Genomic DNA, 13,445 nt, shown 5'->3' with positions numbered 1-13,445 from the left:
AGGTTTTTAAATGTGTAATTTAGCAGATTCAATACAGATGCCCCTCAACTTACGATGGTGTTATGTCTTGATAAAAATATCATAAGTTGGCCGGGCGCGGTGGCTCACGCCTGTAAACCCAGCACTTTGGGAGGCTGAGGTGGGCGGATCACAAGATCAGGAGATCGAGACCATCCTGGCCAACATAGTGAAACCCCGTCTCTACCAAAAATACAAAACAAATTAGCCAGGCATAGTGGCACGTGCCTGTAGTCCCAGCTACTTGGGAGGCTGAGGCAGGAGAGTCGTTTGAACCCAGGAGGTAGAGGTTACAGCGAGCGGAGATCGCGCCACTGCACTCCAGCCTGGGTGACAGAGTGAGATTCTGTCTCAAGAAATAAATAAATAAATAAATAAATAAAATATATATATATCATAAAAGTTGAAAATGCCTTTAATCTACCTAACCTACAGACCATCATAGTTTTTAGCTTAGCCTACCTTATATGTGCTCAGTACACTTACATTAGCTTATAGTGGAGCAAATCATCTAACACAAAGCCAATTTTGTAATAAAGCGCTGAATATCTCATGTCATTTATTGAATATTATATTGAAGTGAAAAACAGCATGGCTGTACGGGTACTGAAAGTACGGTTTCTACTTAATGTGTATCGCTTTTGCACCATCATAAAGTAGAAAAGTCATAAGCTGAACCATTGTAATTGGGGACCGTCTGTATTAACTTTGAAAGCTGAAGTAAATGCGAAATTATTTTCTGTATATAAAAACAACCTCCAAGGATACCAGAAAACTCCCTACCTCCATTTGCTAACTGGAATAGCAAACATTCTGCCACTCCTCTGTCCCAAGTCCACAGGAGACATTGCTAATCAATCCCAGCACACTTACTTCTGGCTCAGAAAGTTGCCTGAGCATAACATCCCAAGCAGCAGTTCAATCACCTGGAGATGGCATGAGATGGAACCACCTGCCATCTCTTTTTCACACATGTCCATATGCATTCATGCATGCATGCATTCGTCAGCTGGAAGCTACGGCAGTGTCCAGCAGTATCTTCACGCTGGCATGGACCTCAGTCTGCCTTGTTTTAGCATGTTTGGACACTTGCCCATCACCAGATCCTCACAAACAACTGTGGTAGCATACAAGGTAGTGATTATCACCCACTTGGAGCCTGAGGGACCCAGAATTGGTCAGGGCTGGAATTCAAAGTCAGCTCCATCTGGAGCCAAAATCACTCCCTTTCCAATGAGGAAAGATCAAGCGTGAGGCCTCCATACCTTCTCCCATCTGTAGAAACGATCAGCTTTTATGATCATGTCCACCAGGCTGACATGGTTGCTGCGGGCGGCCACTGCCAGGGCGGTTTTTCCCTGCTGCAATTAAGAGGCAAGAAGAGAAGCCAGAGTTTCTACAGAAGGGGTACAAAAGGGCCTCTAGCACTGAGCACAAACCCTCCTGCCCACAAGAAGTGCTTTCCAGCAATCTACACTGAGAGCAGAAAGGTTTTCTGGTTTTCTGGGCATGATGGGGATATGGAAAAGTCACAAATAGAATAAAGCAATAGCAATACATAATTCCAATGACCATCTCTTGTGTTTCTTTAGAAATTAGGAAACTTTAGAGCTTATGAAACTCAGCCCTCACTTAACTCTTCAACATTCCCTGTGAAATAGGGGTTCCCACCCACTTTTCAGATGAAGACACCAGAGCCCAGAGATGGGGGCTTGGTGGGGTTTGTTTTGTTTTGTTTTGCTTTGTTTTTTTGATACGGAGTCTTGCTGTGTTGCCCGGGCTGGAGTGCAGTGGTGCAATCTTGGCTCACGGCAAGCTCCACCTGCCAGGTTCACGCCATTCTCCTGCCTCAGCCTCCTGAGTAGCTAGGACTACAGGCGCCCACCACACCCGGCTAATTTTTTTGTATTTTTAGTAGAGATGGGGTTTCACCGTGTTAGCCAGGATGGTCTCGATCTCCTGACCTCGTGATCTGCCCACCTCCGCTTCCCAAAGTGCTGGGATTACAGGTGTGAGCCACCGCGCCCGGCCTGAGGGCTTGGGTTTATAATGTCACTTTTGCCCACCTCCCGTCGGGCCTCCTTTTCTCCAGGCCTCCCAGACAGTTACCTCCACAGACCTGCAGTGAGATGGGAAGCTCCCCTTCCCATCTGGCCAGCTGCCCTGGTGCCTAGCTCAAAGCAGGGAGCCCCCTCCTAGGTCCAGCTTCAGGATCTGATCCTGGCCCCCAGCTCTACCCCACACCATCCCAGGCTGGCCTCGCTGAGTCACATGTGCAGGTGCCCCTCTCCCCATACGCCTGTGACCTCCCAGCCTCATACCAAGTCTTTGGCTCTTCTGAGACCACTAGCACCTGCGGAAATAGCTGTCACAGTGAGCTGGGAAGCTTCCCCACACCTGGTCCCACATGTGGGGGTTGTTGGGCAGTACTGTGGGCGATACTTCTACTCCCCAACCCTATCAGGTGACTCAGGAGGTCACAGTCTGATGGGGGCCATAAAGGAGAAAGCAATCATTTCACGGGCCTATACCAGAGAGAGGTGAGCCAAGGCTGAGGGACCTTAGTAGAGAGAGGGGAAGGTGGTCAGGAAGGCTTCCTGGAGGAGGTTGCATTTGAGCTGGTATAGAAAGGTTGGCAGTCCTTGAACACCCTGAGAGGGAGGAGGGAGGGGGCATTCGAAGCAGGGTCTCTGGCAAAGGGGAAGCCATGAAAGCCTGAAGCGAGATGGGTTGTAAGCAGAGGTACCTTATCTCTCAGGTTTAAGTCAACCCCAGCAATGAGAAGCATCTCTGCTATGTCCTGCCAGGCGTGCTCTGCAGCCAGGTGAAGGGGCGTCTGCTGCCTCTAGGGGAGAAGCCAAGGGAACAGGTAAGTGAAAAGCACATGGGGTGGCCCACCACCCTGAGTCAACCCCCACAATCATCCTAGTATATTTCTTCTAGTCTTTTATTTAATGCAGAATGGTTTCAGTTTATTGGTTTGACATACATGAGATCATCCTATATGTACATTTTACATCTTTTTCTTTTTACCCCAACATGACACTTTTTGTGTACTATAAACTCTGATAAACACCATTTTTGATAACTCCATAATAGCCTATTTGTGTCTGTGCCATAATTTACCTAACCACTTCCCTATTATTAAATATTGAGGCCATTTTCAAAGTGAAGACTGATAAATAATACTGCAGTGAATATCTCTGTGCATGAGCTTTTAATATGTTTCTCAAGGCTCAGTTTCCAGCAGTGCTCATACGTATCATTTAAAGGTATATGATATATTCTGCCAAACTGCTTTCGACTCCCAGTGGCTCTGTAAGCCATACCCTTGCTGGTACTGAGAATTATGTGGTTGGTGGGTAGACTGTGGGGACAGGATTTAAAAGGGCTCTTTACTGATCACAGCTTCAGGAATCAGAGGCCTCTTTTTTTTTTTTTTTTTTTGAGACAGAGTCTTGCCCTATCACCCAGGCTGGAGTGCAGTGGCCGGATCTCAGCTCACTGCAAGCTCCGCCTTCTGGGTTCACGCCATTCTCCTGCCTCAGCCTCCCGAGTAGCTGGGACTACAGGTGCCCACCACCGCGCCCGGCTAATTTTTTGTATTTTTTTAGTAGAGACGGAGTTTCACTGTGTTAGCCAGGATGGTCTCGATCTCCTGACCTCGTGATCCACCCATCTCGGCCTCCCAAAGTGCTGGGATTACAGGCTTGAGCCACCGCACCTGGCCCAGAGGCCTCTTTTTACACAAGACTGCCTCAGTCACCCCTGCCCTGGGAATTTTCCCTAAGGAAAAAAAGCAATGAAAGGAAAAGGTTGAATGTAAAAAGACATTCACTGCAATGTTATAGATCATGGCCAAAACTTGGGAACACCCAAAATGTTCAAAAGAGGGGAATGATGAACAAAACGATATTCCCTTCAACAACTATTTAAATTACGTTTTAAAAGCTTAAAAAAAAAAAAAAAAAAGCAATTCCTCAACTCTGGGCCATGCTAGGAGACCACAGCCAAGCCTGCCAGCCTGGGAGGGTTTCCAGAAGCTTCCTGGGGCCCGGAAGGTCTCTGTAGCCACTTACATTGTCCATGGCATTCAAGTCACTGTGAGAGTTGATGAGGAGCTGGACCAAGGCAGGGAAGTTGTGCCTCACAGCGAGGTGCAGAGGAGAGGCACCCTGCTGTGGGAGGAGATACACGGGTCAATCGACGAGTCCCTCCCAGGACTGCCCAGCTCCAGGCTGGTGCTGGGGACAGGAGGAGGGAAGGGTATAGTGCTTCTGGGTTTGGCCCTTTTAGCTTCTTGGCTGACATGGATGGCCTTAGGCAATTAAGGTCCCAAAGCTTGAATTCCTGGAGCTCCAAACTGATCCTCTAGTTGGGTGAGAGTCTGAAGACCCAAGGGTGAGACCCTGCTGTGTCAGGAACTCACTATGTGACCTCGGGCAAGTTGTTTCCCTTCTCTGCTACTCTTCATCTGGCAAGTGAGGTTTGCCATGGTCCCTCCTAGCAACAATACCTGAAGATTCTCTGACATCTCATTTAATCCTCACATCAACCTAGGAAGTATATAGGGATGGTGTTCTTATTAGTATCTTCATCTTACAAACAGAAACACTGAAGTTCAGAAAACTTAAGTGACCAAGGATACATAGCTAATAGGAACTATGTCTTATTGGACTTTCTACTCCCACTGCGTCCCCACCCCCAATACCTAGGTACCTAGTACCTGATAACTGTTTGTGTAGAAAATGAATGAATGAGAGAGCCAGCTGGGACCAGAAAAGATACTTCACTCCAAGTTCAATTCTCCTTCAACAGTGGAAGACACCATCCTCAATAGTCTCCTGTGGCCCCTGAGTAAATGACAAAGAGGGGGTACTCCCTCCTCTCTAGGTGATATAGTGACACACATACTGTGGAATAGTACAAGGCCAATAAAACTGATGTTAGAAACTAATACTTATTATGGAAAACATCCTCATGTATTGAGCTATAAAGGGGTTACAGAACAGAATACACACATACATAAAACAAAAATGCCCATTATTGCCATTACTAATTTAGGCCAGTGGGTATGGAGTGTTATCAATATTAGAAAAGAAGATTTGAACAAAAAATTATTTGAGACATGTAATTGTATATTTACAAAGAGCTCGCATAGTTGCTCTGTCTTACCATGTGATGCCTCCCATCATGTCACAACACAGCAGGAAGCCCCTTACAAGAGGCTAGTACCATGTTCTAGGACTTCCCAGCCTCTAGAACCATGAGCTAAATAAATCTCTATTCTTTATAAGTCACCCAGTCTACGGTATTCAGTTATAGCAACACAAAATGGACTAGGACACCTTTCCCCGCCAAAAATCCTAGTAGAATAAAGTCATATAGAAGACAAAAATACCCTTCAGTAGCATTTTTGTATTGAATGCTTATGAGAAACGACATATAATTTTAAAAAAGATATTCTAGTCACAATGACAGCCAAAAAATATAAACTAATTATGAAGGATATAATTAGAAATGAATAAGACAAAGGTAAACCAAAGCTATATAACATCACTTAGGGATATAAAAGAAGACATAAAGAAATGGCAAGGCCAGGTGTGGTAGCTCACACCCGTAATCCCAGTACTTTGGGAGACTAAGGTGGGAGGACCACTTGAGCCCAGGAGTTCGAGATCAGCCTGGATAACATAGTGGGACCCCGTCTCTACAAGAAATTTAAAACAAAATTAGCTGAGCATACTGGTGCACACCTGTAGTCCCAGCTACCTAGGAGGCTGAGGCAGGAGGATTGCTTGAGCCCAAGAGGACGAGGCTGCAGCGAGCCATGATCCTACCACTGCACTCCAACCTGGGCAACAGCGTGAGACCTTGTCTCTAAAAATCTATCTAGCCAGGCTGGGCGCAGTGGCTCGCGCCTGTAATCCCAGCACTTTGGGAGGCGGAGGCGGGCGGATCACGAGGTCAGGAGATTGAGACCATCCTGGCTAACACGGTGAAACCCCATCTCTACTAAAAAAAAAAATTACAAAAACTTAGCCAGGATTGGTGGCGGGCGCCTATAGTCCCAGCTAGTCAGGAGGCTGAGGCAGGAAAATAGCATGAACCTGGGAGGCGGAGCTTGCAGTAATCTGAGATCACGCCACTGCACTCCAGCCTGGGCGACAGAGCGAGATTATGTCTAAAAAAAAAACTATCTATCTATCTATCTATCTATCTATCTATCTATCTATCTATCTATCTATCAATCAGTCTATCATTCTATCCCCACCGTGCACGGTGGAGACAATCCTCTTACCTAAAGCTCTCTCCCATCTGTCAAATATTTTTGTCATAGTTTGTTAATTTTAACCATTCTGAAAAGTAGTATATCATAATGTATTTCTCAAAATGCAGTATATCTCAAAAAGTAGTATATCATAGTGTATCATATTACACTTCCCTAATAGCTAATGTTGTTAAACATCTTTTCATGTGCTTATTTGCCATCTGTATATCCTCTTCAGTGAAATGTCTATTCATGTCTTTTGCCCATTTTTTTTTTACCTTGAGTTTTGAGAGCTCTTTATATACTCTACACACTAGCCTTTATAAGACGTGATTTGCAAATCTTCTCTCTTGGTCCGTAGCTTGTTTTTTCATCCTCTTAACAGATCCTTCGCAGAGCAAAATTTTTTAATTTTGATGAGGTCCAATTAATCAAATTTTTGCTCCTATGGATGTTTTTGGTGTCAAGTCTAAGAACTCTTTGGCCTAACCCTAGATCCAAAAATTTTCCTCCGTATATTTTTTCTAAAAGCTTTATAGTTTTACATTTAAGTCTGTGATCCATTTTGAGTTAATTTTGTATAAGGTGTGAAGTTTTAGTTGAGGCTCATTGTTTTGCCTGTGGATGTACAGTTGCTTCAGTACCATTTTGTGAAAAGGCTATCAAACCTTCCTCCACTGAATTGCTTTTGCATCTTCAATAAAAATCAGTTGGGCATATTTTCTTCTTCTTCTTCTTTTTTTTGAGATGGAGTCTTGCTCTGTCACCCAGGCTGGAGTGCAGTGACATGATCTCAGCTCACTGCAAGCTCTGCCTCCCGGGTTCACACCATTCTTCTGCCTCAGCTTCCCGAGTAGCTGGGACTACAGGCACCCGCCACCACGCCTTTACTTTCTGGCACTACAAGATGCTCCAGACTCACCCTATATGTTAGTATTCCCTGCCGTAGTCCTAGACTTAGCCATTTTCCCAAAGAATCCTGGTTCCTTGTAGTAGAGAATTTGCACCCTGCTTTGTTCACATTACTATATCTTTAAGGTCTTTCCGTACATTTTTTGAAAACTGTCCTCATTCTTTTTTATTTATTTTTATTTTTATTTATTTATTTTTTGAGACGGAGTCTTACTCTGTCACCCAGGCTGGAGTACAGTGGCACAATCTCGGCTCACTGCAACCTCTGCTTCCCGGGTTCAAGCAATTCTTCTCCCTCAGCCTCCTGAGTAGCTGGGACTACAGGCATGCGCCACCATGCCTAGCTGGTGGTGATACTCTTTACTTTCTAGCTGGAGGTGATACTCTTTACATGGGAAAAACTGGGAGGGCATTAAAAAAAAAGTCCTTGCTTTACTAGGGCTTTGGAGTCAAGGATGCCTTTCTTCTCTATATTCCAATGAATTGTGTAATTTTTTGCACTTAGTAGAGATGGGGTTTCACTATGTTGGCCAGGCTGGTCTCAAACTCATGACCTCATGATCCTCCTGCCTCGGCCTCCCAAAGTGCTGGGATTACAGGCGTGAGCCACCTTGCCACCCGGCAGTCCTCGTTCTTTTTTATAGTTACACAGTATTCCATTGCAGGAATGGGCCATAATTTATTACATTGTCTCCTAAACATGGGTTTCAATCTTTTGCTATTACAAATGATACTGTAGCAAAAACCTTGTACATATTATCATTCCATACATGTGGAAGTATGTCTGTAGAATAAATTCCTAGATTTGTTGAGTCAAAGGGCACATGTGTTTATATGTTTTATACATATTGATAAATTGACCTCTGAACAGATTGTACCAATTTCTACCCCTTCCAGTAATATATGAAGGTGCCTATTTCCCTACAGCTTTGTCAACCCACTTGGCAAAACTTTTGGATTTTTGCCAACCTAATGAGTGAAGAATTGTATCTCCACGTAGTATTAATTTGCATTTCTTTTTTTTTTTTTTTTTTAATTTGAGACGAAGTCTCACTCTGTCACCCAGGCTGGAGTGCAGTGGCGCAATCTCGGCTCACCGCAAGCTCTGCCTCCCGGGTTCACGCCATTCTCCTGCCTCAGCCTCCCGAGTAGCTGGGACTACAGGCGCCCGCCACCTCGCCTGGCAAGTTTTTTTGTATTTTTTAGTAGAGACGGGGTTTCACCATGTTAGCTAGGATGGTCTCGATCTCCTGACCTCGTGATCCACCCGCCTCGGACTCCCAAAGTGCTGGGATTACAGGCGTGAGCCACCGCGCCCGGCCTGCATTTCTCTTAGGAATCCTCTGTGTTTCCTTTTCTACCAAATTTCTCTTCATAACCTTTGGCCATTTTTCTCTTGTGTTGTTTGTTTTTTAACTTTGTAATGATTTGTGGGACTTTTTTTTAAATTTTAATTTTTTTTAGAGATAAGGTCTCACTCTGTTACCCAGGGTGGAGTGCAGTGGTATGATGACAACTCACTGCAGCCTCAACCTCTTCGGCTCAAGTGATCCTTAAACTTCAGCCCCCAGAGGATCTGGGACTATAAGTAGGTATCCACCACCACACCCAGCTGATTTTTAAATGTTTTGTAGATATGGGGCCTTACTATGCTGCCCAGGCTGGTCTCGAACTCCTGGGCTCAAGCAATCCTCCCACCTCAGCCTTCCAAAGTGTTGGGATTACAGGTGTGAGCCACTGCACCTGGCAACACCTTCACTTGTTATGAATGTGTTTTTTGACAGTGTTACTACCAGCAAGTTACTTTTGGTATTAAAAACAACGCAAATACAACAAATAAAAGTGACACAATTAAATAAAAATAGGCAGCGAAAACAGCTGAAATGAAAAGGAAAACAATATACTCAATGCGGGTAACAGGAAAACTTCATAGTTTGACCACTGGGCTGGCATCAGGATTCTGGTGTCTTGATGGGCAGAAACAAGTAAGCATTTAGCCTGAATTCTTTCTAGCTGGAGGTGATACTCTTTACATGGGAAAAACTGGGAGGGCATTAAAAAAAAAGTCCTTGCTTTACTAGGGCTTTGGAGTCAAGGATGCCTTTCTTCTCTATATTCCAATGAATTGTGTAATACTGTTTCTATAATAAGTTTAAATATAGTACTTGTTTTAGTTATAAGAAATGATCCCTTTCTGATATAAACTATAGATGTTTCCTTGTTTATATAATAGGAATAATAATAGTACTTATAGGTAAGGAAACGGGCCCAAAAAGGTCAAAGTAGCTTGCCCAAGGTTATTCAGTTTGTAGTGCCAGCATACAAAGCCAGGCCTAACACCAAAGCCTGTCGTTTTAAAATTTTAATTATTTAATTCAGCTTGATAGTTATTGTCAACTTGCCTTCTAGAAAGGTAGTTACCATTTGAAACTCCCACTACTTTTTTTTTTTTTTTTTTTTTTTGAGACAGTCTCACTCTGTTGCCCGGGCTGGAGTACAGTGGTGTGATCATGGCCCACTGTGGCCTCAACCTCCTGGGCTCAAGCAGTCCTCTTGCCTCAGCCTCCCAAGTAGCTAGGACTACATGTGTACACCAACACGACCAGCCAGTTTTTCAAAAAAAATTTTGTAGAGATGGGATCTCCCTAGATTACCCAGACTGGTCTTAAAGTCCTGAGCTCAAGCAATACTCTAGCCTCAGCCTCCCATAGTGCTGGGATTACAGGTGTGAAGCACTGCATTCCCAAAGTCTGTGTTTTAACCAACAGATTATATGGTTCCTGTGTGTGGACCAAATGTATAATAGGAAAAAGATTAACAAGTAAGTGGACAGATAGGCAACATAAAAGATTAATAGTAAAACCCTAGGTTTGGCACAGTGACTCATGCGTGTAATCCCAGCACTTTGGGAGGCTGAGGCAGGCGAATCACTTGAGTCAGGAGTTCATGACCAGCCTGGCCAACATGGTGAAACCCCATGTATTTTTCTACCAAAAATACAAAAAAATTAGCCAGGCGTGGTGGTGTGTGCCTCTAGTTCCAGCTGCTATTCAGGAGGCTGAGGCAGGAGAATTGCTTGAACCTGGGAGGCAGAGGCTGCAGTAAGCCGAGATTGCACCACTGCACTCCAGCCAGGGCAACAGAGCAAGACTCCGTTAAAAAAAAAAAAAAAAAAGCCCCAATGCATAAATGAGCAGAGAACAGGAGCTGATAGTTCAGTTCAGAGGAATTGCAAGCTTGGTTTCTAATCCTATTACAGCTACAACAGTATTTCACTCTCCTAAGTGCTGCCGGCTCCCCTACTTCTGGTCTGCACCCCAACCCCAAGGGTCCGATGTTCCCGTTTCTCCTTGTGCTTCATCAGTGTGCTCATGGAAGGCTTTGCAATGGAGACCCCCTTCAACCCTCGCACCCACGCTTACATGATCAGCCACGTTGGTGCAGCCTCCTGCGTGGATGAGGACCCGAGACACATCCTCCGAGCCACTGAGGGCTGCATAGTGAAGGCAGCTCAGGTTTTTCTAGAAGGAAACAGGCATCAATGCAATATCACAAGGACCCCTCCTACTGAGGTTTGCAAAGCTCTTAGATTCATTTTTCCATCTGATTGTCACAACACTGCTGGGAGTATTATCCCCATTAAACTGAGGCTGGAAAAATCAATGACTTTCCCAGGCCTGGTGACCAGTAAAAGGAACTCACTATGGTCTCAGTCTTTTTTTTTTTTTTTTTAGACAGAGTCTCGCTCTGTCGCCCAGGCTGGAGTGCTGTGGCCGGATCTCAGCTCACTGCAAGCTCCGCCTCCCGGGTTCACGCCATTCTCCTGCCTCAGCCTCCCGAGTAGCTGGGACTACAGGCGCCCGCCACCTCGCCCGGCTAGTTTTTTGTATTTTTTAGTAGAGACGGGGTTTCACCGTGTTAGCCAGGATGGTCTCGATCTCCTGACCTTGTGATCCGCCCGTCTCTGCCTCCCAAAGTGCTGGGATTACAGGCTTGAGCCACCACGCCCGGCCTGGTCTCAGTCTTTTCCTCACCTCCTATCACAAATGCAAGAATGTAGACCAAAGCCTGCCCAAGTCTATGGCTGGTAAAGACATGCAGTCGATTGACTCTAAGGAGGTGGTTTTCTTTTTTTATCCCGAGACAGTCTCACTCTGTCGCCCAGGCTGGAGTACAGTGGCACAATCTCGGCAACCTCTGCTTCCCGGGTTCAAGCGATTCTTCTGCCTCAGCCTCCTGAGTAGCTGGGATTACAGGCACCCGCCACCATGCCCAGCTAATTTTTGTATTTTTAGTGGAGACGGGGTTTCACCATGTTAGCCAGGCTGGTCTTGAACTCCTGATCTTGTGATTCACCGGTCTCGGCCTCCCAAAGTGCTGGGATTACAGGCGTGAGCCACCACGCCTGGCAGGAGGTGGTTTTTAAAGAGGAAGCCAAGTAAGATTTGCCAACACAGAGCAAATTCCACCCAGCATGCACTGCCCAACACAAGCTGGTCTTGGCTCATTCAAACAGGATCCTGGCAGGGCCAGAAATAAGGCTTGGTCTCAGTGGGCCTCAAAGTGCTCTCTTTCAGTCAGAGCCCAGCCCAGCCCAATGATCACCTTGCACAAGGCACACACCAGACAGGCCCCACTAGGGTGACCCACTGTCTCAGTTTGCCCAGGATTGAGGAGTTCTTGAGATGTGGGATTTTCCATTTTAAAATCAGGACAGTATGGAGCAAACCAGGACTAGCTAGCCACCCTGCTAAAGTCCCAACTGAGTGAGTACCTGGGGTGTGTGGGACTCAGTCCATCTCCCAATGGGAAATGCAGTCACCGTGGGCTTGGTACCTCCTCCGAGACCCTGCAGCATGACATTCTGGGAGGGGTGGGAGTGTTGAAATGGAATGTGGCCTCGGTCAGAAACCACAAGCTGAGGCTGAAGCCCGAGTCCTGGCATGATGAGCAGCTCCAGCCCACAACCCAATGGCCACCCAGCTGGGTGCAACCTTCCCAGTCTCTCTCTCTCTCTTTTTTTTTTTCTTGAGACAGCGTCTCACTCTGTCGCCCAGGTTGGAGTACAGTGGTGCAATCATAGCTCACTGCAGCCTCAAACTCCCGGGCTCAAGCAATCTTCCAGCTTTGGCCTCCCAGAGTGCTGCGTTACAAGCATGAGCCACCTTGCCCAGCCTTTTTTTTTCAAAGTCACTCAAATTAAGCAGTGGGGAAATAAATATTTTTTAGCATAACATTTTAATTCTCTGTTTTTGAACTGCCTGTGTATTTTTGCTATTATTTATGTTGTATTATTTATTATTAATATTTTTGCTATACTATTGACATTTAGAACAAAGCAAGAATTCCAGAACCTGAAGCCATTCAACCAGCCAAAAAGGCTATTTGTCACTGATACAAAAATAAAAAGCAAAGCAAAACACCAACTCACTACCTAAAGAAAGGTCACAACCCCACTTTCCAGGTCAGAGAGGAGAATTTCTACTGGCAGAATTGATGAGTACAATGGGGAGAAAGAGAAGAGGTTCATCCAGGGCCACACCCCAAGCCCCAGCTCTGTCAGGGGAAAGCTTCGTCAGTGGGTGGGAGCTCTGGAGTCAGGGGAACAGGCTTTTGAGACTCATCTTTGCCTCGTACTAGCTTGTGACCCTGCGAAAGTGCCCTCAAAGCTCCAGTTTTCTCATCTGCAAAATAGGTGGAATTTTTCTGAGGTAACAGTTATGAAGGGGCTTTGTGAACTATCAAGAGCTTAACAAATAGAAGACACTAACAGGGCCAGGTGCAATGGCTTCCGCCTATAATCCCAGCACTTTGGGAGGCTGAGGCGGGTGGATCACTTGAGGTCAGGAGTTCAAGATCAGCCTGGCCAACATGGTGAAACCCTGTCTCTACCAAAAAAATACAAAAATTAGCCGGGCGTGGTGGTACACACCTGTAATCCCAGCTACTTGGGAGGCTGAGGCAGGAAAACTGCTTGAACCCAGGAGGTGGAGGTTGCAGTGAGCCAAGATCGCACCACTGCACTCCAGCCTGGGTGACAGAGTAAGACCCATCTCAAAAGAAAAACCAAAAAAACACTAACAGGTGTTGAGGTGTTGGACCCTATTATGTCCTGGGCACTGTGTTAGATATTTAATCCTCACAATAATGTAAAAAAGTAAATGTCATCCCACTTTATAATTGGGAAACAAGGCTCAGAGAGGTTAAGTAACTTGCTCCAGGTCACAGGGCTCAGCAGTGGAGA

General features: G+C 45.6%; 1 protein-coding gene across 2 annotated transcripts in view; it reads right to left on the bottom strand.

Annotated features, from left to right (window-relative positions):
• ANKDD1A (ankyrin repeat and death domain containing 1A) overlaps positions 1-13,445 on the bottom strand; it is a 58,202-nt gene that overhangs the window by 24,185 nt on the left and 20,572 nt on the right. For both annotated transcript variants that reach the window (XM_026455441.1, XM_026455442.2), the window contains exons 9-12: positions 10,624-10,722; positions 4,098-4,196; positions 2,765-2,863; positions 1,284-1,379 (exon numbers count right to left, since the gene is read on the bottom strand). In XM_026455441.1, the coding sequence (XP_026311226.1) occupies positions 1,284-1,379; positions 2,765-2,863; positions 4,098-4,196; positions 10,624-10,722 (393 nt within the window). The remainder of the gene's footprint in view (positions 1-1,283; positions 1,380-2,764; positions 2,864-4,097; positions 4,197-10,623; positions 10,723-13,445) is intronic.

The sequence above is a fragment of the Piliocolobus tephrosceles genome, chromosome 6, assembly GCF_002776525.5.
Source record: "Piliocolobus tephrosceles isolate RC106 chromosome 6, ASM277652v3, whole genome shotgun sequence".
NCBI classification, from domain to species: Eukaryota; Metazoa; Chordata; class Mammalia; order Primates; family Cercopithecidae; genus Piliocolobus; species Piliocolobus tephrosceles.
This window is presented reverse-complemented; position numbering and strand designations above follow the sequence as displayed.